Source organism: Micropterus dolomieu, linkage group LG12 (genome assembly GCF_021292245.1).
Source record: "Micropterus dolomieu isolate WLL.071019.BEF.003 ecotype Adirondacks linkage group LG12, ASM2129224v1, whole genome shotgun sequence".
Classification (NCBI taxonomy): domain Eukaryota; kingdom Metazoa; phylum Chordata; class Actinopteri; order Centrarchiformes; family Centrarchidae; genus Micropterus; species Micropterus dolomieu.
In genome coordinates, this window is record NC_060161.1 from 36,778,596 (window position 1) to 36,805,674 (window position 27,079).

The 27,079-nt window shown below is 39.9% G+C and overlaps 3 protein-coding genes across 4 annotated transcripts in view; all 3 read right to left on the reverse strand.

Moving 5' to 3' along the window:
- The window catches only part of LOC123980218 (zinc finger protein 239-like), a 44,792-nt gene extending 32,982 nt beyond the window's left edge, over nucleotides 1-11,810 (reverse strand). The window contains exon 1 of the mRNA XM_046064498.1: nucleotides 11,730-11,810. The gene's annotated coding sequence lies outside the window, so the exon portion shown is untranslated. The remainder of the gene's footprint in view (nucleotides 1-11,729) is intronic.
- Nucleotides 1-12,033, reverse strand: part of LOC123980194 (zinc finger protein 239-like) — a 68,779-nt gene extending 56,746 nt beyond the window's left edge. Inside the window, exons 1-2 of one of the 2 annotated variants that reach the window (XM_046064457.1) lie at nucleotides 11,730-12,033; nucleotides 2,845-3,920 (exon numbers count right to left, since the gene is read on the reverse strand). In XM_046064457.1, the coding sequence (XP_045920413.1) occupies nucleotides 3,054-3,920; nucleotides 11,730-11,822 (960 nt within the window). In that variant the 5' untranslated portion in view covers nucleotides 11,823-12,033 and the 3' untranslated portion in view covers nucleotides 2,845-3,053. Of the gene's footprint in view, nucleotides 1-2,844; nucleotides 3,921-11,729 lie in introns of those variants that run through there. The other variant, XM_046064454.1, reaches the window with a different exon arrangement.
- A 9,640-nt stretch (nucleotides 12,034-21,673) lies between these two features.
- The window catches only part of LOC123979973 (zinc finger protein 665-like), a 19,583-nt gene continuing 14,177 nt past the window's right edge, over nucleotides 21,674-27,079 (reverse strand). Inside the window, exon 3 of the mRNA XM_046064085.1 lies at nucleotides 21,674-23,121. Within this exon, the coding sequence (XP_045920041.1) occupies nucleotides 22,339-23,121 (783 nt within the window). The 3' untranslated portion in view covers nucleotides 21,674-22,338. The remainder of the gene's footprint in view (nucleotides 23,122-27,079) is intronic.

Consider the following 27,079-nt stretch of genomic DNA (forward strand, 5'->3'; position numbering starts at 1 on the left):
GTCTCGCCTGGGCTAAAGACAAAAAGGACTGGACTGCTGCTGAGTGGTCCAAAGTTATGTTCTCTGATGAAAGTAAATTTTGCATTTCCTTTGGAAATCAAGGTCCCAGAGTCTGGAGGAAGAGAGGAGAGGCACAGAATCCACGTTGCTTGAAGTCCAGTGTAAAGTTTCCACAGTCAGTGATGGTTTGGGTGCCATGTCATCTGCTGGTGTTGGTCCACTGTGTTTTCTGAGGTCCAAGGTCAACGCAGCCGTCTACCAGGAAGTTTTAGAGCACTTCATGCTTCCTGCTGCTGACCAACTTTATGGAGATGCAGATTTCATTTTCCAACAGGACTTGGCACCTGCACACAGAGCCAAAGCTACCAGTACCTGGATAAGGGACCATGGTATCCCTGTTCTTAATTGGCCAGCAAACTCGCCTGACCTTAACCCTATAGAAAATCTATGGGGTATTGTGAAGAGGAAGATGCGATACGCCAGACCCAACAATGCAGAAGAGCTGAAGGCTGCTATCAGAGCAACCTGGGCTCCCATAACACCTGAGCAGTGCCACAGACTGATCAACTCCATGCCACGCCGCATTGTTGCAGTAATTCAGGCAAGGAGCCCCAACTAAGTATCGAGTGCTGAATATGCTCATACTTTTCATGTTCATACTTTTCAGTTATCCAACATTTCTAAAAACCCTTTTTTGTATTTGTCTTAAGTAATATTCTAATTTTCAGAGATACTGAATTTGGGATTTTCATTAGTTGTATTAGTTGTTTTAATCATCACAATTAAATGAAATAAACATTTGAAATATATCAAATGAACGAATATAATATCCAAGTTTCACTTTTTGAATGGAATTACTGAAATAAATCAGCTTTTTGATGATATTCTAATTATATGACCAGCACCTGTATGCAAAACAAAACCAAACAAACAAAAAAACTGAAATTTTCAAATGCTCATATACTACAAACATCTTTCAAAACTTAAATCCCTGTTGTTTCTGTCGATCAGTGAATTTCTTTTATTTAGTTTTACACATGGTAGGAATGTTATTTAGTACACATTTATTTGCATATGGATGAAGTAAAATGCGCTTGCATAAATGTTCAAATGTAAAGAATGCATTATCTGTTCTCTTAATGAAGCATATTCACTGAATAAAATCTGTTCTCATCTAACAAAATGGTATGTTAATTTCAATACTGTTCCACCGTCTACATACACAGATTTAAAATTCTGATTTCAATCCCAATACTTAATCTTAAAAACAATGATTTGATTTAGATGTCATGGCTTGAAAATGTACTATATGGTAGAAGTAAATTAATCAATCTTCTCTTGGATTTGGAGTCCACTACCTGCTGCTAGTGACCCTTAGAAAGTTCAGGGCATATATTATTAGACCAGGCAACAGTAAGATAACTCGGGTGTGAAAACATTTCTTGAGTCACTCTCACCTCCCTCTTCTGAGCCTTAAATTGCAATAATTCTGACTTCCCAAAACATTTTAAAAACATGAATTTTCTTCGCTATATCACCTAGGGTTAGATTTGTAGACAAATCACTGAAATCTTAACAACAAATACAAGATCCATATTGAAGCTGCATGCGGTGTTGGACGTGCCCTCATGAAGCACGTCAGGGTGTGCTGCGGCTCTGCCAACGCAGCTTTGAATTGACAAGCGCTTTGGACGCTTCACAAAGGACTTAAACATCACTCCCTGTGTCCCCTAGTTGGCGCTAGAGAGCACCTAATAACTACACATCATGTCCAAGTATGTCAAGTGTAGAACACATTCTGAAACTTTCATGTAAATCACGTGATGATTGGCACACAGAGCTTACTTCTTGTTGCCAGTCGGTGGGGCTGTGATTATAACTGACTATTGGCATGTTGATGTGTTCAGGGTGGGAAGGTTACAATACATGTCAAAGTTGGTACAGATGTGAGCATGTACACTGGAGTTACAAGAACTTCCAGTTTCATGGCTAATCGCAGTTTTTTGTCGCAATGTGCACACTCGTCAACGGAACCTCACTGTTTGTACTAGGGCTGCACGATTAATCTAAATCGCAATCGTGATTGTCATCCTGTGTGATTACATAACCGCAAAAAAGGTGCGATTTAATTAAACAGAAAAGGTATGCTCCACGCCCACAGTCGGGTTCTCGCATGTGTCCCTAAAAACCAGAAAATTGATTTATGAGCAGTGTGCCAGGAACAACCTACCGTAACCCTCCTCCCCGCCCCGCCACTAATCGTTCAAAACATCGTTGGACTCGTCACCAGAGCACCAAAAATTGATAAAGTTCACACCTCCAGGTGGAGGGGTGATGCGCTCTGAGAGAGGCCGAAAATGAGCTCTCATCTGTGGGCGCGGGCCCCGCGGGGGTCCCGCTGGAGCTCTGCACCTCGCGGAGAGAAATGCCAATAGAAGCAATAGAAAACAGGGAGAATATTAGGATGACCATTTAAGGTTAGCTGTATCGCTGCCTTTTGTTGTTCAAAATGTTCAACTTTTCACAGAGCCGACGTGCTTGTCACTTTTCATCAACCAACCAATCACAGCCTGGATGGGGCGGGGCATTAAAAACAGTTTGACCTGCTACAGCAAACTTTCAAATGTTGAACAATATCATTAGGTTAGTAGTAAGAATTTACAAATTAGAGACCAATGTAGAGCTCCTTTCCTACACAAGGATTTAATGAATAAAACAACCCAAAGAAATGAAAGAGCTGTAACTTGATTTAATAATCAACTAGTTGTAAAATATCATACTATTATCTAAATCACAATTAATATAGTAATTAATATATTATTACACTAACAGTACACTATCAACTGAACATTATACTCTTTATTTAATGTTGTATTATTATACTAATACACTCATGTTAACTAATTACTCCTCCAGGTTGCGGATGGAGTCTCTGCAGTGGACAGATGTAGATTTAGCCAGAGTCACGATGCCAGTGTGCCAATATTTGCTCCTTTTAGCCTCCTCCTCAGATAAAAATGCTCCCTTTGTTCTCTGTTGAAGTTAAGAAATGTTCAAACTGAAGCAGCGTGAATGCGTTGGTGGGATTTAAGCTGACGACACTGAGAAAAAGCTTTTCCACACTGGTCACACGAGTATGGCTTCTCCCCTGTGTGAAGACGTTGATGGCATTTTAGCTCACTTGATCTAGTGAAAGCTTTCCCACATTGGTCACACCAGTACGGCTTCTCCCCAGTGTGAACACGTCTGTGATTTACTAGATCACTTGATATAGTGAAAGCTTTCCCACATAGGTCACACCAGTACGGTTTCTCCCCAGTGTGAAAACGATGGTGCCTCTTTAATTCAACTGATGTAGCGAAAGCTTTCCCACACTGGTCACACGAGTATGATTTCTCCCCAGTGTGAACACGTCGATGGACATTAAGGTTACTTGATGTACTGAAAGTTTTCCCACATTCTCCACACGAGTATGGTTTTTCTCCAGTGTGAACACGATAGTGCCTTTTTAAGTCACATGATGTAGCGTAAGCTTTCCCACATTGGTCACACCAGTGTGATTTCTCCCTAGTGTGAACAAGACGGTGGTTGTTTAGGTTACATGACATAGTGAAAGCTTTCCCGCATTGGTAGCAGCTGTACGGTTTCTCTCCAGTGTGAACACGTTTGTGTCTTTCTAGGTTCCATGATGCAGCAAAAGCTTTCCCACACTGGTCACAACTGTAGGGTTTCTCCCCAGTGTGAACATGACGGTGCTTATTTAGGTTACTTAAGCTACTGAAAGCTCTCCCACACTGGTCACAACCGTACGGTCTCTCTCCAGTGTGAAGCCTCTGATGAATCTTTAAATATCCAGATCTTGTGTAGGATTTGTCACAGTGCTGACAGCGGTGACGTTTGAGTCCCTCTCCTCTCCGTTTCTATAGCACAGACAGACATACAGAGAGAAAGACAATAAGTGAGAGGTCCTGCTGTAGGGAGCTATTTAGAACCATAAATGACATTTAGAGCATGTCTGTGGGTACACATAACCCACAATGTTCAAGTTTGATGACCCACTAATGCATTCTGTGACGATAAACTGCAGGAGCCTGCCTTAAAGGTGGATTTAGCAATTCTAATCCACAACACATATTTTTGCCAAATTCAGTAAGACATCTCCACACACTTCACCAGCTAAAGGACTTCTACACGGAAATTCAAATTACTTTCTAGTTCACTAAGACATGCTGTTGTTGGGATGTTAGCTTTAGTGACAGAATGCTTGTGAGTATTGCTGTCTGGAACTGTTGTGCTGGCTCTGGGGCCGACTCGTCCTCTCTGCATGTTAGCTTCATGTTAGTTTCTAACCCAAAACTTAGCTAACATTTATGAACTTTCTTGATTTGCCCTCCACGCCGCACCCTGTGTCCCTGAGCTCCTCCAGACCTCTGACATGCATAGCAACTGTAAGTCGCTTCGGAAAAAGCGTCAGCTAAATGAATAAATGTAGTTCTGTGACTCTTTGCATGATTCAAAGTTAAAAAGGACCTGCTCGCTGTCCCCAATTCCAGGTTCCGGACATTTGGTGACAGAGCCTTCTGTGTCGCTGCACCATCACTTCCTCTTGCCATACGCTCTGCCTCCTCTCTAATTACTTTTTAAAAAACATCTTAAAACACACCTCTTCACTGAGGCCCCCCTTTGTTTGTTAAGCATTTTGGTTAAGGTTTTAGTTTTGGTTAAGGTTTGTGGAAGGCTCTATATAAATCAAAGTTATTATTATTAAATAATTATCTATTTTACATTGATTCTTCATGTAGGCCTTCATTTGAGCCTCTGTCTGAAACGAGCTGTAGATGCTCCCGTCTCTTTAAGGCCCCCCCTCCCTCTCAAAGCCCACGGTCTTCGGATTGGCCAAGACCTGAAGCATGTTACCAGGCTGTTGTTGTCGCTGGGCTGAACAGGCAGACTGAGCGTTGCCATGCCGTTGCTGTGGGAGCAAATGAACATCAGTTGACGATGGATGGATGGACTTCCATAAATCTTTTATCCTAAATCTTATCCATAAATCTTTTCAGCCTGGTATATACTAATAAATAGTGGCAACATTCATTTTTACGCATTATGGGTCAGATATTTGATTAAAGTATTCAATCTCACCTGCTTAAGGGGCATTGTGGAGTTTCCAGCGGCCACTAGCGGTGCGGTTCTAAGATTGCAACCAGTTGTGTGCTTGTACACGTGCTCGCTTGAACTCATGAACGAGCATAATCCAAAACACAACCACTTTCATACAGAATACAGACATGTTCAGGCTGTGTTACTTAAACGTTCCCGTCTCAGAGGCAGATAAACACCGGCGCCGTACCTTTCATTCAGCGCAGCGAGCTGTATATCGGCACAATCCTCCCGAATTAAGGCAGAGTGACGAGAAGCTGTGTACATGAGTATTGGTAAAACGACAATAAACCTAAAGTGAACGTTACGAAGCACACAGCGTCAGGTTCGAGCTACTATAGCGTTAGCTGGCTGCATCACTATATTTAGCTAACTTAGTAAACAAATCGTTCCACATTTGCTTTTTACCGTTACATCCTTTTCTTGCAGGCTAAATCAACCGTGGTACACAGGATAGTAACATGGGTCGCGTTAGGTGGTGAAGTAATGTGGAAAGCGATTTAACTTTGCACCGGATAACATTAGCAACTGCTCGACATTAGCTGGCAGGCTTGACTCTGTGTTTACCCAGCTTTACTAATGCTCACTTTGTTCTTACTCGACATCATCTGGTCTGATGGGCTTCAACACATAAACCTTAATTGTTATTTTGTATCCTTACGTGGAGCCTGTGTTTTGCTGTGAGCCGGTTGTTCTATGGTGTTAGTGGACTGCATGTCATTAGCTGCAGTACGAGAGAGGCTCGTGAGTGCGCACAGGGCTGAATCAGACCTGGAGACCTCACATTCAAAGCAGAATAGTGGCTGATGCAAGCAATGGAGAAAACAGGCATGTGCTTCATTTCTAAGTGAGTTTTGAGCCCATTGACAATAACGAAATGAAAATTGTATTAATTTCATTGAAAAACTTAAATATAGCTCCTTTAATTATAATCCATGTGCATTGTCCATTATTGCTTTTATATTTTTACTACTACCCTTCAAAGTTTTTAACATCTGATCCTTATTACCCATCTAAGTTTGGTCTAGAAATTAAGCAAAAATACAAGATCACTTTGAACAGAATAAAATTTATTTTTCAAAAACATTAAATGTATCAAAACTTCAAACTTCAAAGAGCAGCTTTATGGTCGGATCAAGCTAGCTTCTGGGTGCTAGTCAACAACATTGGCAAGCAAAGTAATTTTATAGTTTGTTTCTTTTTCACATGTAACGTTAGCAACATCGTTACCTTCAGGGCATGTCTATCAAGTCAATTTACATACAGAATTTACATACCACAGCAACGCACACACACACCTTTGCGTAGCAGAATGGGCTGTCCACAACTAACCACTCCGCTGTAGTAACGTTATAACTAAACTTCCAAAAAGCAACATGAAAAACAGCTGCAGGCATCAGAGATTCTATGCTCGTTAGTTTAAATGAGACTTTCCGTTACACGTCCGAAGCACTAATTTACGCATGTGTTACGCATCCATAGGGTTGTGAAACAGTGCCATTGGCCACTGAAGTATTCTTCAGCAGATGTAGGTACCTTCAAGAAAAAAAAAGATTAAAGAAAAATGAATATATGGCACAAACATTCTTCATTCAAAAATTAAAAAATTATACTTATTTATAAATTATACTTTAGCCCAAGCTGCATGCAAGAAATCATTAAATGCTTTTATAATTTAATGAATCATTAAAAGAATAAAGCACCACATAAATTCCAGATAAGTACAAAATAAAAATGTGTGTGTAATTTATGCATATTAGTACATAACTTATCCAGGTTGTCTACAGCTCCCTTGCAGCGGTTGTAGTCTTTAATCACCAAAGGCTTGCGTTGTTCATCCTCAGACACCACTGGCTCGCGGTGTTTTGTGTTGAGTAGAATAACATTGTTGCCATGTAGAAAACAGCTGTTGCATTACTTCAAAAAACAAAGACCAAGAATCGTGGCTGTCGCTGTTGGGTCTGGAGGATGATCGCCAGTTGCTCTGGCTTATTTTTTCTGATGGTTCCGACCATTGCGATTTTCTTCTTCAAAAGCACCTCTGCCAGTGGATACGATGTGAAGAAATTGCCACATGTCAACATGTTCCCCTCTAATTCCTCAGTCATTTCCAGCATGACCCTCCTTCCCTGGTTCTTAACTGGGGCACAGCTGGCGGGCTTGCTGGTATATACGCAAAGGAGGTAAGTACATCACAGGTAATCCTGATATTTTTCCCGTACTTGCCTGGCTTGCTGTGCATATACTGCCTGAATCCACAATGTCCTTTGAACAGCACTAGCCGCACACATCCTGGCCCGGGTTAAAAAGAGCCGTGAGGGGCTCCAACCACTTCTCCCAGATTGGGCAGAAAGCAGCCAGCTTTTCTTGACTGACCGTAGTTTTGAGTTGAGTGCAGCGAATTTGCTGTGTGACATGGTCGCTCTGAAAATAGGCTGTCCCATGTAGTCGTCCCAGAGGCTTCGAGTAGACTCACTGCGAGAGCGATATAATCCAGGCAGGATTAGAAGCCAGATATTAGCCTTCACATTTGTGGCATCAACGTCAGCCCGACTCTCCAGGGAACGTCTCCCCTGGAGATGAAGCATGTCCACGATACTGTGGTGATGTGGGCCGTTGCATACAGTGTTGGGGCGGGTGTCAATCCCTTGGCAGGAACATACCTCAGTGTGCCTGTGTAAGTCGGGGACCCGAGGAGTCCACTTTTTGATATATATTCAGGATCTGCTTCCTCCTTTTTGAATCTAAAGAATCCCATTCAACCGACTCAAATTCAACATCCTAATGTCCTTATCCCCCACGCTCTCTTCAGACTCCGATCCTTGGCTTTTATCCTATTGGACAGGTGACTAACATTTGAAGCATTTAAAACATTTTGTATCTTTGTGGTTAAATTAGATAACATTAGTTTGCCAATTAATGGCGAGCAGTTGCTAACGTTGTCTGGTGCAAAATACTACAGTAGTATGGCTTTCCACATTACTTCACCAGCTAAAGCCTGATACTTCTGTGTTAATCGATTCTGTACCACATAGCATTTTATTTTTTTTACACAAATGCAAATGTGCAGTGTATACAAGTCGCCTCTATCCTGATTAACAGAACCATAACTTACTAAATGAACATCATGTTGTATTGAAGAACACTTGAAACTAGCTAATGAGAACCAGAAAGTAAATAGACTGGCTTTGCTAAAGTGTCTGATTGTAGTTGAATACAAGTATAAACCATGTCAAAATTCTTGCTTAATCTTCATACTTTGCAGAATTGCACACTTGATCAAAACTGTAAGTAGTTTGGTTATACTGTTCAGTAACTTACAAAATAGTCAAATCATAAGATTGTGTATCGTGATCCCTCCTGAAATAAATCATAAGATATTTCTGCCATATCGCCCCTAATTGTCAGCATGAACTGTTGAAATGTAACCACACTTTTAAATAAGGCTGCACGATTAATCGCAATTATGATGTCACCCTGTGCAAACAGCAAAAAGGTGTGATACTCTTGTCTCTGTGTGCACTGAGGTGTGATCACAATTCACGCCCACACCAGGCTCTCGCATATGTAAATGTCTGCCAAGAGCAGTATCACTAAAGTTAAAGTCACTACTCATCAAGGTTTATTTCAGACATTTTACATATTACACTCAATGAACAAAGGTAGATAGTCAAACCAGACACACAAATCAAACAAAATGTCACTTTACGCAGCATGTTCAAGCAAATCCTTAGAAGTACCATAAGGCTGGTCAAGCTCTCGACAGACAAGATGAAAGAGATGCAAGAGAATGCCATTAAACATAAAAAGGCCTTTAACAGAGCTTATGATTCCTGGAAACAGTCAGCAAGAGAGACAAGGACAACAATGAAAACTTTCTGTTCACCAAATGACCTCGATAACGTCGAAAAAGGAAATCCAAACCAAACATGAACTGGTTCAATGCCTGTATGAGCCTGTTTTTTACGCTACCAGGCCAACACTCCAGATATTGTTGGCAAAATGGACACCCGTGCTGCCCTGATGGAAGAAATGCTTGCGCTTGTGAGAAACCATGGATGAGAACTATAATGAACAGGTAGAGAAAGAAAGAGCGAGAATAGCTCTCAATAAAGGAAGAGTACAGGTCCATCTTTGGTCGCACAAGAACTGAAACTGTAGTCACACAGAACCCAGAGAACTCCAGCTCACACTCCAGCAGCTCTAGTAAATGACTAGATGCAGAGCTCACAGCCAAACGAGAAAAAGGCTAAGGCAATGAAACACATCCAAGCCCAACGGTTAAGACTCACTAAACTGGAGAGTGACGTTCGATGGTGATCCAATGAAATTTGTCAATTGGAAGATGTCCTTCACTATCCTTATTGACCGGAAGCCCCTCTCTGCAAGTGAAAAAATGAAAATGTGCCTCACCGAAGAAGCACGCAGAGCTGTGGAAGACTTCTTTTACAGAAATTCAGAGGATGCATTGCATACATAGGTGCCTGGAAAGTCCTACAAGAAAGGTATGGAAATCCATTCATCATACAAAAGGCTTTCAGAGACAAGCTCGCTTGCTGGCCTAAATTCAGTGCAATAGATCCTTTAGCACTTAGAGAGTTTGCAGACTTCTTACAGGGATTCGCAGAGGTCATCCCACACATCAAGGGACTGGACACCGTGGATGACAGTCAGGAGAATCACAAAGTGCTCCGAAAATTACCAGAGTGGATTGTGAGGAAGTGAAGCTGAATTGTTGTGGACGAAATGGATAAGTCTGGAAATTGTTTTACTGCATTCCTAAACAAGGATAGCCTGCAATCCTATAGCCTCTCCATTCCTCGTGAACTTCAAGACAGATGACATGAGTACCAAAGAGAGCTAAAACCTTGAACACCAGTGCTCAAATAAAGAACTACACCAGAGAAAGACAACAGATCTCCAATTATAAAGGAAGACCACCATGCTCAGTTTGCAAAGATGAAACACGCAATATTTTTAGATACCCCATACCATGGAAGAAAAGAAACTGTTCATACATCAAAATCATTTCAGTTTTGTATGCCTAAGGAAAGGAAATTTCACCAAGGATTGCAAGAAGCGACACACGCGCCACCTGCAGTCGTCGACATCCAACTAGCCTGCATGAAGAGTGGCAACAAAAGCCTCCGGAAGCAACAAAGAATGACTTAGCTCCTGCAGACAACAGTTTGCAGTCTCAATCAAGACTCCGCATCATGCTTTATCCCCTGAGGGCAGTTACAGAAGCCTTTGCCTGGTTACTGTGAGCATCTTATATAACAAATATAGCTTTCAGAAACAGAAAAAAAGCTTCTTTGTAAATTTACTTCAACTATAAAGACTAAAACAAAAAAAAAGGCTCTTAAGTCGATGAAAAACTCTGAAGTAGTTCTGGAAAGCTCAGGCTTTGGGCTTTAGGGGGTAGAGATAAGGACAGTGGGCTACAGAGAAGTGTGATAATGGTCATCATTGAGATTTGAAAATAAGGAAAATTTAAATAAAAAGTATGTTATTAAATGTGGTTGTACAATTCCATATTATACTGTTAGTATATTATTAATATTACTTATGGCTACTATTTTTATTATAATTTCGCACTTACCTGTCCTATCTGCAAATTATGGTACTACTATTATTATTGTATGTTAAACTTATATTTCAAAAAATTGCACAAGAAAGATTTGCAGATTGCTTATCTATTTGAACAAAGTGGAGAGGACCCATGATCCGTACCTGACTATGTATTTATAAACTTTTGTTTATTTAATGGACTGTGGTGCAGAAACAGTTGCCCTTGACTTTAACCTTCGTTGGATAACTATGACCTGGATGACTGAGAATCTTCATAGACAGTGAGGCTTAGTGTAAACGGGGCCTTATCTTGCAGGCTGCTTCTGTTTCTGGGCGAGTGACCTGTACCAGCAGCAGAGCATCTGATGATGGGAGGATTCAAACATTATGCATTTTAATTTGATTTTTTTATTAAAGGAAGTTCTTGAGCACATTTACATTTAAAAATTACCAGCTCTGTGAATCACTGCACTGCCTCTGCGGCTCACTGGGTGGCGCTCTGAGGCCTCCAGTGGGAGAACGGTAGAAAGAAAGAAAACGTGTGTGCTCATATCTAGTCAGTCTGATGATCTGTTGTTTTAGTTTTCCAGCTGGTCCGTGTCCCAACAGAATAAAAGGTTTCACATATCTGAAGCTGTGTTTACCTAAAACACCTAACAGCTTTCACAGAGCAAAAAACTGCAGAACCGGAAGTTAACTTCAGCTTTGTCCAGTCTGAGCTAACTAGCTAGCATGCTAACACCCAGGCAGCAGGCTACATGCTACAAGAGACCTCCTCCTCCTCCTCCTCCTCCTGCTCCTCCTCCTGCTCCTCTCCGGTTCCGACCGTCACATTAAGTGTGGGTTCTGTAGAGATACGGGGTTCTGATGGCTCCACTGTTGAATCCTGCTACATTACATCTTGTTTACAGTCAATATGAAGCTACGTGTCGGAACCAGGCCGAGCTAACGCCACGTTAGCTTCTTGTTAGCTGCTAGCTGTGTTCATGAACACTGACCTGAACATCGGTGCTATCAGAGCTCGAGCCTGCTGTTTGTCCTCCGGGGACGTTGTTGCTCCGGGGCTCCGGGTCCTGGTTGTCCTCCTCCATCCCGCTCTTGTAGTGGTCCTGGTCTCTGAGATCCAGCAGGTCTCCTTTGTGACTGACGGAGCTCTTCAGATTCAGGAGCGCTGCGGGACCCCGTGGAGCTCTACGCCCCCTTAGTTACTGTTGCTAAGCGCTAAGTAACCTTTAGCAGCAGAATCAGTGTTTCCAAGATGTTGAAGCTTTTTGTCCCGCAGAGATTCACAAACCATCGTTACTGTATCAGCAGCTGGAGACTCTGTTCTGTTCTCCAGACTGCAAACAGCCTTAAAACGAGTTCTGATGATTATAATTAGAGAACTATGTGTAGACAATGTGTCAGATATTTACATGCGCATTACTTGTGCAGGTTTGTGTTGTGCAGACATATTACAGGGGGAGTGGATTTGTATTTATATAAATATATACACTGACTAAATGTAATGTGGCAGTTTGCGCACTGATTTGCAAAATATTTACATTATGTTAGATTTACAGTGAGAGTGCAGAAAGTGAGAACGTCCCGTGTGGTGAATAAAAGTCCTTCACCCTCACGTGTCTCCTCCCTCTCAGAGATGCTCGGGGTAAGCCAGGAGTCAAACAGCGTCGACCTGTCGCACCTTTTGTTCCTCTCTGGCGTCTGGACACGGGCTTCACCTGAAACTCCACCTGACAACATGTGATGACCCAGATCACTGAGACGTTTCTGCTGGACAGCTTCTGACTGTTACCTGCAAGGTGAGCGTGTTGATGAACACGTGAAAGTGATCCACATTTTTAGAACAACACTGTGATGCACTTTGATCACCAAGACTCACTCAGTGTTTCACTGGATCACCTGAAAAGACCGGCTCAGGTTTGTTTGACTTCTGTGTGAAAACAACAAGAAATGCATCAGGTGTTGTGAGGAGACGAGTTATGGATCATTTTGAGAAGCATGAATATTCTCTGAGGAGGAAAATTGTAAATACAACCTCCAATGTATAGAAAGCATTTCTCAACATGTTATTTACAAACTTTTGAAAACTTAAAATTAAACTTTCAACCTTTATTATTGTCCTAATGAAAAGTTGGACTGACTTTACTGTTAAATTACATAAATCTCTGTCAGCTGCTGCTGTCTGTGCAGCTGATGTTGTTATTTGTTGTCCTCTCAGTCTGTCAGGTGGAGGTGGAGGAGGGAGTGGAGTCTGCCCTGCCGCCCGTCAAGACTTCAGCCAAAAGAAGGACGCACAACAGGAAGCTGGACAGACAAATGTCTCCACAGACAGCTGATGTCAGTGAGGAAGTGTTGGAGAAAGAATGGTGTGTCATGTGAGCTCCTTCAACTAACAGTAGAGTCAAACACAACAGGAAGCTGGACAGACAAATGTCTCCACACAACAAGCTCATTCTGCTTCCTTTGTCCTCCAGCCGGTGACCCAGAGATCCACCGAGCTCCTCCATCATCCAGGAGAAACAGTCTGCTTGTTGATTGGTCGGCTGATCTGATGAACAGTAAAAGTGGAAATTATAGTTTTAATATTCCTCCAGAAGTGTAAAAAGGAATAACAGCAGAGCCTCTGAACGTCTTCATGATGATTCAGCAAATGGTTATGATTCCATGTGAACTTAATCCTAAAAACTTTGGTGTGTTTCCTCTTCTTTAGCCAAAAAGCTTCTTTCTTCTTCCTCTTATTGTTTCCACTTCATCTCGACTGCTTCAGGAGAGCTGAGCTCCAAATATCTGTCTTCTTCTTCATTCTCTAATCTCAGTCTGCTGTCACACTTCATGCACTACACACAAACCACAGGTATGATCTGGAACATTTCTCTTTGTCTTTATTACTCCCTCACATCGGGGGCCTGAATCCTGAAGCTGCTTTAAGAGTCTGGGTCTCTCTTGGTGATCTGGTCTCACTGAGTCTAACAATGGCCATCCTTGATAACCAGTATCATGAACCTGCTTATGGACTGGCTCTGTTAACTCAGGGATTTCCATCCAGCTCGGAATATGTGAAACAGGACGAGTTGTTAGTTACAACAACATCATCACAAACATGAAGGAAGAGCTTCTTCTGAGACAAGAGCAGCTGAATATATATTAGATAGATTTCAGACAGATTATTGGACAGATGGTGCAGGAAGCTTTCAGCTGGCAGGTGACACAATATAAAGACTATATTCAGCTCCACCCAGGTTCGAGTTAAGACACCAGTCATAGTCCACTGAAGCCAACAAGGTATAATATATACAAAATTCGTATTCCAAAACATTTTATTTGGTCTGAACAGATGGAAGCAGGTCCCGCTACTCTTGAATGCATCTTATACTACATAACATTCTACAACAAGGACTTGCAACTCTGAAATTTCCCACCAACACATGTGAAAGAGGAGCTAGATAATTTTGTTCGGCAGGAAGCCGTGTTCGATACTTGTTCAGCTGACGTTTATTAACATATCTGCTCTGGTTTTATCATTTCTGACGTACCAAATGTAAGTACAGACAAGCAGTTAGCAGATATCTTTACAATACGTTAAACAATGTAGTTTAACCGCTCATTAACGTTAGCGCTCCTCCACTGATAAACATGGCATTAGCTACCTTTGTGGCCAGTTTAATTTAGCAATGGGAAGCTTTAGCTGCTGTAAGCAATGTTAGAGAATAGGGCTGAAGGATTTAGGAAAAAATCGAATTGCTATATTTATGCCAGAGATTGCGATTAAGATTCAATTAGATTTTTTAAAGTTTAACTAATTTTCAATAATCATTAAGTAATATATAAAACATGTCATGGAGCATTACAACATGTGACACCATGAAAAATGAATGGCACAATTTTCAAAATAAAACATGCTGTGCAGACCCCCGATTGTATATCAACAATAAACACAGTTAAAACAGACCCCAATGTATCGCAAAAGAAACATCTACCTACACAGACTTAAAATACATAGCATTCTGAATACAATCCCAATAATTAATCTTAAAAACAATGATTTGATTTGATGCCATGGTTTGAAAATGTACTATATGGTAGAATGAAATTCATCAATCTTTTCTTGGAGTACTAACATAACTTGGGTGTGAAAACATTTCTTATGAGCCACTCTCACCTCCCCCTTCTGATCCCTAAATTGCAATAAGTCTTCCCAAAACATTTTAAAAACATGAATTTTCTCCGATACATTTGGGCTTACCTTCTCTATGTCACCTAGGGTTAGACAAAGGATTAGATTTGTAGACAAATCACTAAAATCTTAACAAAAAATACAAGATCCATATTGAAGCTGCAAGTAGCATTGGACGGGCCCTTGTGAAGCATGTCAGGGTGTGCCAGGGCTGCACCACAGGAGCCACAGCTCTGCCAACACGGCTTTGAATTGACAAGCGCTTTGGACACTGCACAAAGGACTTAAACATCACTCCCTGTGTCACCTAGTTGGCACTAGAGAGCACCTAGTAACTACACATTATGTCCCAGTACATCAAGTGTAGATATGGGGTCATTTTGTTTCAATACTATTTGTCTGAACAATCTGATCAATGTGTAAATGTGTAATATGTAAATATAAAACACTTTCCACAAACACAAAATAAAGATTTCTAAACTCACAAAAATATTTTGCAAATATAAAACCAATCTGGAAATACACAAAAAAATTCCACAAAAAACAAATCAGGTGAATATGTATGTAATAAATTAACCACATTTGTGAATATCTTCCTAACATTTACAACTTTCAAAAGGCATTTGTGAGTCCAGTTTTAATGTATAAATTGTTGAAAAGCATTTGTGAATACCTTCCTAATATCTGTCATTTTCAAACAGGCATTTGTGAGTCCAGCTTGTATTTCTCAATCTCAGTTCTTCACACGGAGTTATGAAACAAACTTTCCGTCAGTAGAAAGAAAATTGACTTGTGTCACTCGGCCGTTTTCGGAGCTGCCAAAAAGCGCTAAATTGATCAAGGGCTAGACTGGGACAAAAATTCAGCCCTGGCCCTGTAGCCACGCCAGCCCACCTTACCACGCATCCCCATGAACACACATTCACTACTTAGGCTACATTTATGTACAGATGGTGAAACAATATAAGCAGCAGGCCGACTGTAAAAGTAAGTGTGTCACTTTGTGTTGAAAAGATGTCGTGATGTAAGGTGTGAGAATAGGTGTGCGATGAAAGACTTTGGTCACGAGAACAAGACGAAAAGATATTTTAACACTATTTTGAAGAAATATTCAATGATGAAATATATGAGTGGGGACCTGGGGATCCTCCCTCAGAAGATTTTGAGCATTAAACTCCTAATTTCCTGCATTCTGGAGACATTTTCTGCACCAATTTATGGAGTACATGTCTTTATTTATATGAATGGCAGCACAAAATTCAGGTGGCAGGTGACAATTCAACATTTAATAATATAATGCAGTAATCAGTAACTGTTTTTGTTGCTTAAGTAACTTTCTTGGACAATGCATATTTGTTTCTTCTATATTTAACCAATTATGCTTTCAAAACGTGACAGGGACATGTCCCCAGCGACCCCAGTGTAAATGACACCAATGGTAACAGATTTACATAGGACTTATGTCTCAGCATGTATACATTTCATCTCCTGTTACTGTCTTTCTCTACTGCAGAGTTCATTACAACCCAAACATTTTTCTGTGACTGTTTTCTTCCAACCTCTACCACCGTCCTCACTGTCTCTGCTAGGCCTACAGTAACATCTCTCTGGTAAGAGAAGATCTCCATGGAGAAATGCCACGCTGGTTAGAACTAAAAAAAAAAAAGAGTGTCAAAAAGTTGAACGCAGGTGGCGGAAACAAATCTCCAGGTTCCTTATGACATCTATAAACAGAGACTTCGCATTTATAATTTAGAGCTGAGAAATGCAAGGCGGTCCTTCTTCTCTGACATCATCACCAAAAACACTAATAATCCACGTGCCCTGTTTGCTACAGTCGACAGGCTAACCAACCCTCCTGTGTCTGTAGCCTCTGAACTTCTATCCACCAGGGCCTGCAATGAATTTGCCTCCTTCTTCACAGACAAAATCCAAACAATTAGACAAGCAATCAGTGCCTCCATGTCAGTAACAGGATATGTCTTGTCCCTGTGTCCACTTAAAAACAATTCATGTACCATGAGACAATTTGATTCTATTAACCATAAAAAACCTGGAGGACAAAATACAACATCTGAAATCCTCCTCATGATGCCTTGATATTCTGCCAAAAGGTTTTTTCAAAAATGTTTCTAAATGCATGGCCTCAGATCTACTACAAATTGTTAACATGTCTCTCCTCTCAGGTTTTTTCCCACAGGCCCTGAAAACTGCAGTCATTAAGCCACTCTTAAAAAAGAGCAATCTAGACAGGTCACTAATAAGCAATTATAGGCCCATATCAAATCTCCCATTTTTAAGTCATCATTGAAATCATTGAAAAGGCTGTTTTTCAACAGCTTAGTGCTTTCTTGGCACTAAAGAACTGTTTTGATGTCTTCCAGTGAGGATTTCAACCACACCACAGCACTGAGACGGCTCTTGTTAAGGTCTTCAATGACATCCATTTAAACACTGACAGTGGCAGAATTTCAGTCTTAGTATTATTGGATCTCAGTGCTGCATTCGACACGGTCGACCACAACATATTACTAGACAGACTTGAAAACTGGGTTGGACTTTCTGGCACTTGACTAAAATGGTTTGCATCCTACTTAAAGGACAGGGACTACTTTGTGTCTATAGGTAATCACACATCTGAGCTGACAAAAATGACATGTGGAGTTCCCCAAGGGTCCATTCAGGGACCTCTTTTGTTTAACATTTACATGCTTCCACAGGCTAAGATTATGAAAAATAACAAAATATGTTACTATAATTATGCAGATGACACACAGATTTACATAACAATATCACCAGGGAACTATTACCGGTTAACGGTTGAATGTGACAGAATTTTCTTCAATTAAACAAAGATAAAACTGAAGTTATTGTTTTTGGAGCCGGGGAAGAACGATTGAAAGTCAGTGCTCGACTTCAATCTGTAATGTTAAGAACTACAAATTAAGCCAGAAATCTTGGTGTAGTCATGGACTCAGACCTTAATTTGAGGAGCCACATTAAGACAATTAAAAGTAAGCCTACGATCACCTGAAAAATATATCAAGGAATAAAGGACTTATGTCTCAGCAAGACTTGGAAAAACTTCAGTTACTGTTACAGTCGACTCGACTACTGTAACGGTGTCCTTACAGGGCTCCCTAAGAAATCCATCAGACAGCTGCAGCTGATTCAGAACGCTGCTGCTCGAGTCCTCACTAAGACCAAAAAAGTGGATCACATCACTCCAGTTCTGAGGTCTTTACATTGGCTTCATGTATGTCAAAGAATTGATTTCAAAATCCTGCTGTTAGTTTATAAAGCACTAAATGGTTTAGGGCCAAAATACATTTCTGATCTTCTGCTTCGTTATGAACCATCCAGACCTCTCAGGTTGTCTGGGGCAGGTCTGCTTTCTGTCCCCAGAGTCAAAACTAAACAAGGAGAAGCAGCGTTCAGTTTTTATGCTCCGTATATCTGGAACAAACTCCCAGATAACTGCAGGTCTGCTGAAACTGTCAGTTCTTTTAAATTAACACTGAAGACTTTTCTTTTTATCATTGCTTTTAATTAAATATTTAAGACTTTTCTTATTACCACTGCCTTTAACTAGTAGATTGATAACTTACACTGCACTGTAACTTTTACTGTCCTGTTTTCGTTTTCTTTGTTTTTAGATATTAACACTATTTAAAAAGCTTAGAGTGCTCTTTTGATTCTACCATCTCACACGCCTGATCCTCAGTTAACAGAGCCGAGTACAATTACAAGGATTAGAGTCCCTGTTTTGTCCGCTGTTAACTTGTTGACAGGGCCCGCTGTCAACCTCTTTTACCAGAGTTTGAAGCGTGGACAATCTGGATTTACATTGACGACTTTCTAAAGAAGGGTTAGAGTCCCCTTAGGGTTAGAGTCACTAAGTAACTGAAGAGGTGATGGAGTGGGAGATCCTTCTCTCACCCCTACTGATTATAAACCTAAGATGCAAAAAATATTAAATGCATATCTTGTTCTCTTACATTTACTGGCATCACCACAATGGTAACAGAGCTTTTGCTCCGCTGTTTTGCTGCTCTAGTCAGAAAGACGGTGGGGAAATGAAACAACGTTTAACTTATTTTAAAAACCTGAAAGATCCGGGGCTTTTGACAAAACATTCGGGGCTTAAGCCCAATTAGCCCCCGCTCCGCCTATGGAGCCTTCATTCAAACATAACTAATGAGGCTCCCCTTGTAACCCTGTAGTTACACCTTAATGTTAGTATCCACTGCATGGACTGTATAAAAGGTGTCCACTGATATGCCCATACTCTCTAATTACAGTCACAACAAGCAATGTGCTGTTCTCCCATTCTTACTCTGTATAGACATAGGTATTTACACATGGCATGTGGGCGGAATATAAAATGTAAACAGTTATAGTTTAATGACGATTATTTATTCCTGTGTGTTGTTTTGGGGTATTTTCCACATTGCTCTTGTTGTTCTTCTCCTCATTCTTCTTGTCCTCTTCTGAGAAAAATGTGGTTGTCTCAAAAAAGGAGTTCTCACCTATTCCTCCCCTGCTTTGCCCATAAAGAGAAAAAAACTGTTACTGCTGGTTATGTGCAGAAAAGACTCTAATAATCATAAAACATAGCTCAACACGAACATTTAAGCAAACATTTAATTCAACAGTCAAGGTTTGTTTTTAGCTTCACACCATTAACATTAACTAGACGCTGTGGGATTTCACACTGCTTAAATTAGGCTAGAGGCTTTTCCCTCTACTCACAGCTTAACAAAATACATGTATAATATATACTATTTCTTACTCACCGCACAGATCACACAGCTTACTTCTTGTTGCCAGTAGGTGTGATTATAACTGACAATTGACCTTTCGCTAAGCTAGGTTTAGGAAAGAGAATAAATCGTTCTTTTCCTATCAACCTCTCTGGGTGGTGACTGTAACTATTACAAGTGCCCCAGGAACTGCGTTTGACCATATCTTATTGGCCAGCTGTGTATTCGGGGCGTGGCTTAGTGAAGGGTCAATTGGCATGTTGATGTGTTCAGTGCAGGACTGTCATAATACATGTCAAATTAACAAGGGCTGCACAATTAATCTAATTGCAATTGACATCATCCTGTGGTATTACATAACCGCAAAAAGGGTGCAAATTAACAACACAAAATAGTGTGCTGTGTGTGACTCTCGTCTTTGTGTTTGCTGCAGTCTGCTCATTATCCACGCCCACAACAGGCTCTCGCATGTCTTAAAAATAGATACGTGTCAACCAGAAAACTGATTTATGAGCAGTGTGCAGGTAATGATAAAGAAAACAACCTACTGCAACCCCCCTCCCCATCCCGATGCTAGTCGTTCAAAACATTGTCGGACTTGCCACCGGAGCACGGACTTCAATGCCGGTGCGCCGGATGCTCTCATTGTCTTACCACTTTAGAGAGGCTGAAGTGGTAAGAGAGAAGAAAACAGGGGAAAGATAAGGAATGTTTGGGTTTGGCTCGCTGGCCATTTAACGTTAGCTGTATCAGTGCCTTGTGTTGTTCAACATGTTCAACTTTTCATAAAGCCAATGTGCTGGTCAGTGGCCGTATTTCCATCAACGTTTTTTTTAATGCGCATAGGTGGTGATGGCGTAATGGACATGCCTTTGGTGTGAGAGACCCAGGTACAATCCCCCACTGTGACCCATCCACCACTGTGTCCGTGAGCAAGACACTTAACCCCTAGTTGCTCCAGAGGCGTGCAACCTCTGACATGTATGATGGAAATGGCAAAATTCGACAAAAAGTCCTTAATTTCGCAAAAAAGATTTTACGCTCAGTTGGTGTTTTTTTTTGTCAACAAGAGTAAATGCGCTAAATGGGAGACGGAAAAACTTTTTCCGAATAAGTTCTGATGTAGCTAACTTGTAACTCACGACTGATCAGCTGTTTCTGCAGTCAGCATCTTGCACGGTTGTGCAGAGTTCTGCGTGCCGAGAATTTCATGCACCTCGTGGCTGGTAATGCTCAATTATGCTGACAAAATAGGTGGATGCAAATCTCGACAGGTAGCCTTCATCATCTGTTCTGCCAAATTATGCATTCACCTCTTAAAAGGTCCTTTTCATATACTTTGCTCTGCACACTGATCAAACGGGGTTATCAGCGAATATTTTTCGCTGAATCTCAAAGAATGCTACTTCTACTGAGTGTAATAAAATATTAACAACTCTAAATGTTCATAAAATAAATACTTTGAATCATTTATCACCATTGATGTACCCCACAAAAGGATATAATAGCATTTAAAAGCATTATTTGGAGGTGCATGCAATCCTCGGCAGGTGTGCAAAACTCTGCAACACTGGATATTCCCATAACGTTTGGAGACATGGCCGGCAGCAACTTGCCCACTGGACCTCTCTCCATTTGTCTAAGATCAATGGCCCTCAGGTTCATGCGACTGGTTTGGAACCCATACGTCGTGTTTATTACAGCCATGTGTAACATCAACTACTGACGTAACTACGCTTGCCGTAGCCTGGGTTTATTCGCTCCAAACCAGCTGATGGAACCATACTTATTTCACAGTCTCTTTTTATTCTTTTTGGCAACATTTCAAAAGTACGCTTAAAATTCGCATGACAATTAGGCAAGGCAAGTGTATTTGTATAGCACATTTCAGCAACAAGGTCATTCTAAGTGCTTTACATAAAACAAACAGGGAAAAAGTAAAAGAAAATTAAATTTAAAAAATTTAAAAAATAAAGTTACATAGAAAATAAAAACAGGCAAGTCTCTCACCTTTGCTTATTTTACTCCTTTGATTTCCCATCTCCCACTCTACCCATTATTCCTTAGATACAGTTGTCTCTATCCAGATTGTCTACGCTACAAACTCTGGTAAAAGCGTTTGACAGCGGGACCCTGTCAACAAGTTACTTAGGGACTCTAACCCTAAGGGGACTCCAAGATGGAAACATGGCTAGTGTCACTTTTGTCAACTGACCAATCACAGCTACAGTAAACTTTCAAATGTTTGACATGATTATTAACAAGTTAGTACTTAGCATTTACAAATTTCCGACCAATGTAGAGCTCCTTTCCTGCACAAGGATTGAATGAATAAAACAACCCACAGAAATGAAACAGCTATAACTGGATTTAATAATCAACTAGTGGTAAAATATCATACTATTATACATATATATATAGTAATTAATATATTATTACACTAACGGTATACTATTAACTGAACATTATACTCCTACTTAATGTTATAATATTATACTAATACTCTCCAGGTTGCAGATGGAGTCTCTGCAGTGGACAGATGTAGATTTAGCCAGAGTCACAATGCCAGTGTGCCAATATTTGCTCCTTTTAGCCTCCTCCTCCTCAGAGAAACCCTTGTTCTCTTTTAAGGTTATTTTTATAAATACAATTTATCATTTAAAATGTTCAAAATGAAGCAGTGTGAATGCGTTGGTGGGATTTAAGCTGACGACACTGAGAAAAAGTTTTCCCACATTGGTCACACGAGTACGGCTTCTCCCCTGTGTGAACACGTTGATGGCATTTTAGCTCTCTTGATCTAGTGAAAGCTTTCCCACATTGGTCACACCAGTACGGCTTCTCCCCAGTGTGAACACGTCTGTGATTTACTAGATCACTTGATATAGTGAAAGCTTTCCCACATAGGTCACACCAGTACGGTTTCTCCCCAGTGTGAAAACGATGGTGCCTCTTTAATTCAACTGATGTAGCGAAAGCTTTCCCACACTGGTCACACCAGTATGGTTTCTCCCCAGTGTGACCACGTCGATGGACATTTAGGTTACTTGATGTACTGAAAGTTTTCCCACATTCTCCACACGAGTATGGTTTTTCTCCAGTGTGAACACGACGGTGCCTTTTTAAGTCACGTAATGTAGCGTAAGCTTTCCCACATTGGTCACACCGGTGTGGTTTCTCACCAGTGTGAAGACGTCTGTGATTTACTAGATCACCTGATATAGCAAAAGCTTTCCCACATTGGTCGCAGCTGTATGGTTTCTCTCCAGTGTGAATACGTCTGTGTCTTCCTAGGTTCCATGATGCAGTGAAAGCTTTCCCACACTGGTCACACCTGTGCGGTTTCTCTCCAGTGTGAAGCCTCTGATGAATCTTTAAATATCCAGATGTTGTGAAGGATTTGTCACAGTGCTGACAGCGGTGACGTTTGAGTCCCTCTCCTCTCCGTTTCTATAGCACAGACAGACATACAGAGAGACAGACAATGACTGAGAGGTCCTGCTGTAGTGAGCTATTTAGGACCATAAATGACATTTAGAGCATGTCTGTGGAACATAACCCTCAATGTTCAAGTTTGATTGCCAACTAATGCATTACCACCTGTGACGATAAACTGCAGGAGTGTGTCCACAGAGGGACCTGGGGAAACGGCATTAAAGGAACCGTTCTAAGCTGGTTAAAGTTTTAATTATCAGATAGATCTCAGTTTGTACATGCTAACAAGGAAACCTCCATGCACAGCAAAGTTAGTCACAGAGTTCAACAAGATAACTTCATGTTAGTTTCTAACCCAAAACTTAGCTAACATTTATGACATTTCTTGATTTGCCCTCCACGCCGCACCCCAACCAGCCAAGGCAGGTTAGGATTCAGCTTAAAGTGTCTACCTGCTAAAAGGAAGTTTTCCCTGCCTTTGTCAGCAAGTGCTTGCTCATGGAGGAAATTGATCGGCCTCTGTAAATAATATCACAAAGACCACATTCTAGACCTCTGTATGGAAAGTGCAATGACATAACTTCTGTTATGAATCGGAACTATTTAAATGAAATTTACTTAAAAATTCCCATCCCAAATACTTGTAAACTTTTACAGAGGAGCAAAATAAAGCATCCTGACTGGAAACATCAAAGGGTGTGGACCAGAGGGCTGCACCAGTTTTGCCCCGCAGAGAAGATTCCAGAGTTGAATGGCTATTATCATGAACACCAGGCGTCCAACATGAATGGATTCAAGTTAGTCTATCTGTTCTTAACACAATGCTGTCAATCTCAAAGACCCACCTTCAAATAAGTTATTAACAAGCATGTAAGGAGCCTAGCTAATAAGGACGGCTATATTAATGTCAGAACATTAACGTCAACGTGCTGTACAAAGCTGCTAGTCAATATCACTTGCGCTTGTTTAAAGCAATCCATATTACTATCTTCAGTTTGGCCTGCAAGAAGTGGAGCTATTTGTTAATGCTTGCCTTTAGTAATGCATGGTAGAGACAGCCAGCTACATTAGCATGAATTGGCTGCTGTTAGCTCATTAACGTTCAATTTTGATTTGTCGTTTTACCACTTCACAGCTTCTCCACATAATAAATAATAATACATCATAAGGGTGCAGGAAAACAACACAGTGGAATATTGTTAACATGTTCAATTGTTTATTAAATATATACTACTAAAAAAAATAAACAATCACAGTTAAAATGATCAAAATAAAAAGTTAATAGTAAACAAAACTATTTACGTTTAAAATAAAACATACTAACAATCTTAAACATGACGCACACTCTCTCCTCCTGACAGCCATTTATTTTATTTTTATTTTTTTACACAAATGCAAATGTGCAGTGGATTCGAGTCGCCTCTTTCCTGATTGACAGAACCATAACTTACTAAATGAACATCATGTTGTATTGAAGAACACTTGAAACTAGCTAATGAGAACCAGAAAGTAAATAGACTGGCTTTGCTTAAGTGTCTGATTGTAGTTGAATACAAGTATAAACCATGTCAAAATTCTTGCTCAATCTTCATACTTTGCAGAATTGCAAACTTGATCAAAACTGTAAGTAGTTTGGTTATACTGTTCAGTAACTTACAAAATAGTCAAATCAGAAGATTGCGTATCGTGATCCCTCCTGAAATAAATCATAAGATATTTCTGCCATATCGCCCACCCCTAATTGTCAGCACGAACTGTTGAAATGTAACCACACTTTTAAATAAGGCTGCACGATTAATCGCAATTATGATGTCACCCTGTGCAAACAGCAGAAGGGTGTGATACTCTTGTCTCTGTGTGCACTGAGGTGTGATCACAATTCACGCCCACACCAGGCTCTCGCATATGCCTCTAAAACAGATGTGTAGGAACCAGAAAAATTATTTATGAGCAGTGTAACAATAAAGACAACAACCCGTATCACCCTTCCCTGCCACGGCGCTAATCGTTCGAAATATAGCCGGTGGCTCAGTGGCCGCTTGAGCAGTGCGTTATACTAACAGCGATAGAGATGAGTCTTTTTTTTTTTTTCTTTTCATCTTTATTTAATAAGAAATATAATTTACAGACCAAAATCTACAGAAACTCTACATGCTTATACATTTATGCTCACATTCATACCCCAGAACACACATGAGAAAAGATTTTCCCTATTAATAAAATGGTATTTAACAAAAGAACACTATCTGTAAAATGACCAAGTACAATAGTTTGTGGTGTTATGGTCAGTTCTATCCTAGACGTCTTTAACCAAACTTGGACACTTGACCAGAATTTATATACAAATGGACAAAAGTAAAATAAATGCCATAGGTCTTCCTCTTCTTCCTCACAGAATCTGCAATGTGGACTATTTTCAATGTGGTATAAATATAACATTTTTTTAGTTGCAGTTATCTTGTAAAAAAATTTCGATTGGAATATTCTTGAATATGAATCTACTGTAGTGTTATAAATTGATCTAAAATATTCTTTCCATGGAATTGGTGCATTAATTTCATCTTCCCAGTATTGGCAGACCCTGTGAGGAAAAAGTGCAAAACCTGCAGAATACAACTTCCAATTATAAATTATTTTATTTATTTTTATATTACATAACCATTTTTTACATCGTACTTTTGGGAGACAAACCAATTGCTTGTGTTTATTTTGTATTTTTTGTTTCCAGCCAATTGGAATTGCTGAGACAATCTGATTGAATTGATACAAATCCAAACATTCATTAAATTGTATTGAAAAATCATAAAATGAAATAAAGTGACCAGACGTATCTAAGAAGTCATTCACAAAAATTAAACCATTTTGAATACATATATTCCACAAAAGTGGTTGGTCTCCTATAGTAATTTCAGAATTCATCCACAGTAACTGATTCTGCATATCATCTAAAGTATCAGGAGGATGGTACTGAAAATTCAACCATGCTTTAAGTACGTCTTTAAAAAAAGGTGAAAGTTCTTTTAATTGATTCCGAAATATTCCTTTGATATGTAATGGTTTTAATTGAAAAAAAGGAAATAAATCCGAGCCAAAAAAATAAAAGGATGTGTACAATCTTTTACTGGTAAGCCATTTTCTGTGATTATATATTTTATTAACCCAAGAAGCTTTTATAGAACTATTCATTGCTTGGAGATTTTTTAGATTTAATCCACCATTTTCATATGAATTGTATAAATATTGTCTCTTAATTTTATCTGGTTTACTATTCCATAAAAATTTTAAAATGCTTTGTTCAAAGCATTTAAAAAAGGAATTGTCAGGAGTTGGAAGGGTCATTATTAAATAAACAAATTGGGGGATTACCAATGACTTAATCAGTGTGACCCTTCCTTGTAATGTAAGTGAGCTGCTCCTCCATGGCTGTAAAATTCTATCTACTTTTTGCATTTTTTTATCGTAATTGTATTTGACAATATTTTGGAAATTGTCTGGTATGTGAATACCTAAAATATCTACAGAGCCATTTGTCCATCTAATAGGAGCTGAACAATTTAAATTGAAATCTGTACCATTTAAAGTCCCTAATCTCAATATATGGCACTTCTCAAAATTTGGTTTCAAACCTGATATTTTTGAAAACATATTTAGATCTGTAATCAAGGATTCCAAAGTAGATTGTTTTGGTTGAATAAAAAAGGTTGCATCATCAGCATACATTGTAAGTTTTGTCTCTATACCATTTGGCTTCAAACCTATGATATCTGTATTCTTTCTAATTTTTATTGCTAATATTTCAATACATATCAGGAACAAATATGGTGACAATGGACACCCCTGACGAACCCCTTGTGTTAGGGGAAATCCAGTAGATAAATACCCATTATTTATAACTCTACTGCTGGTATGTTTATAGAGCGTCTCAAACCATTTGATAAAATTCTCTCCAAAATTAAAATAACAAAGACATTTC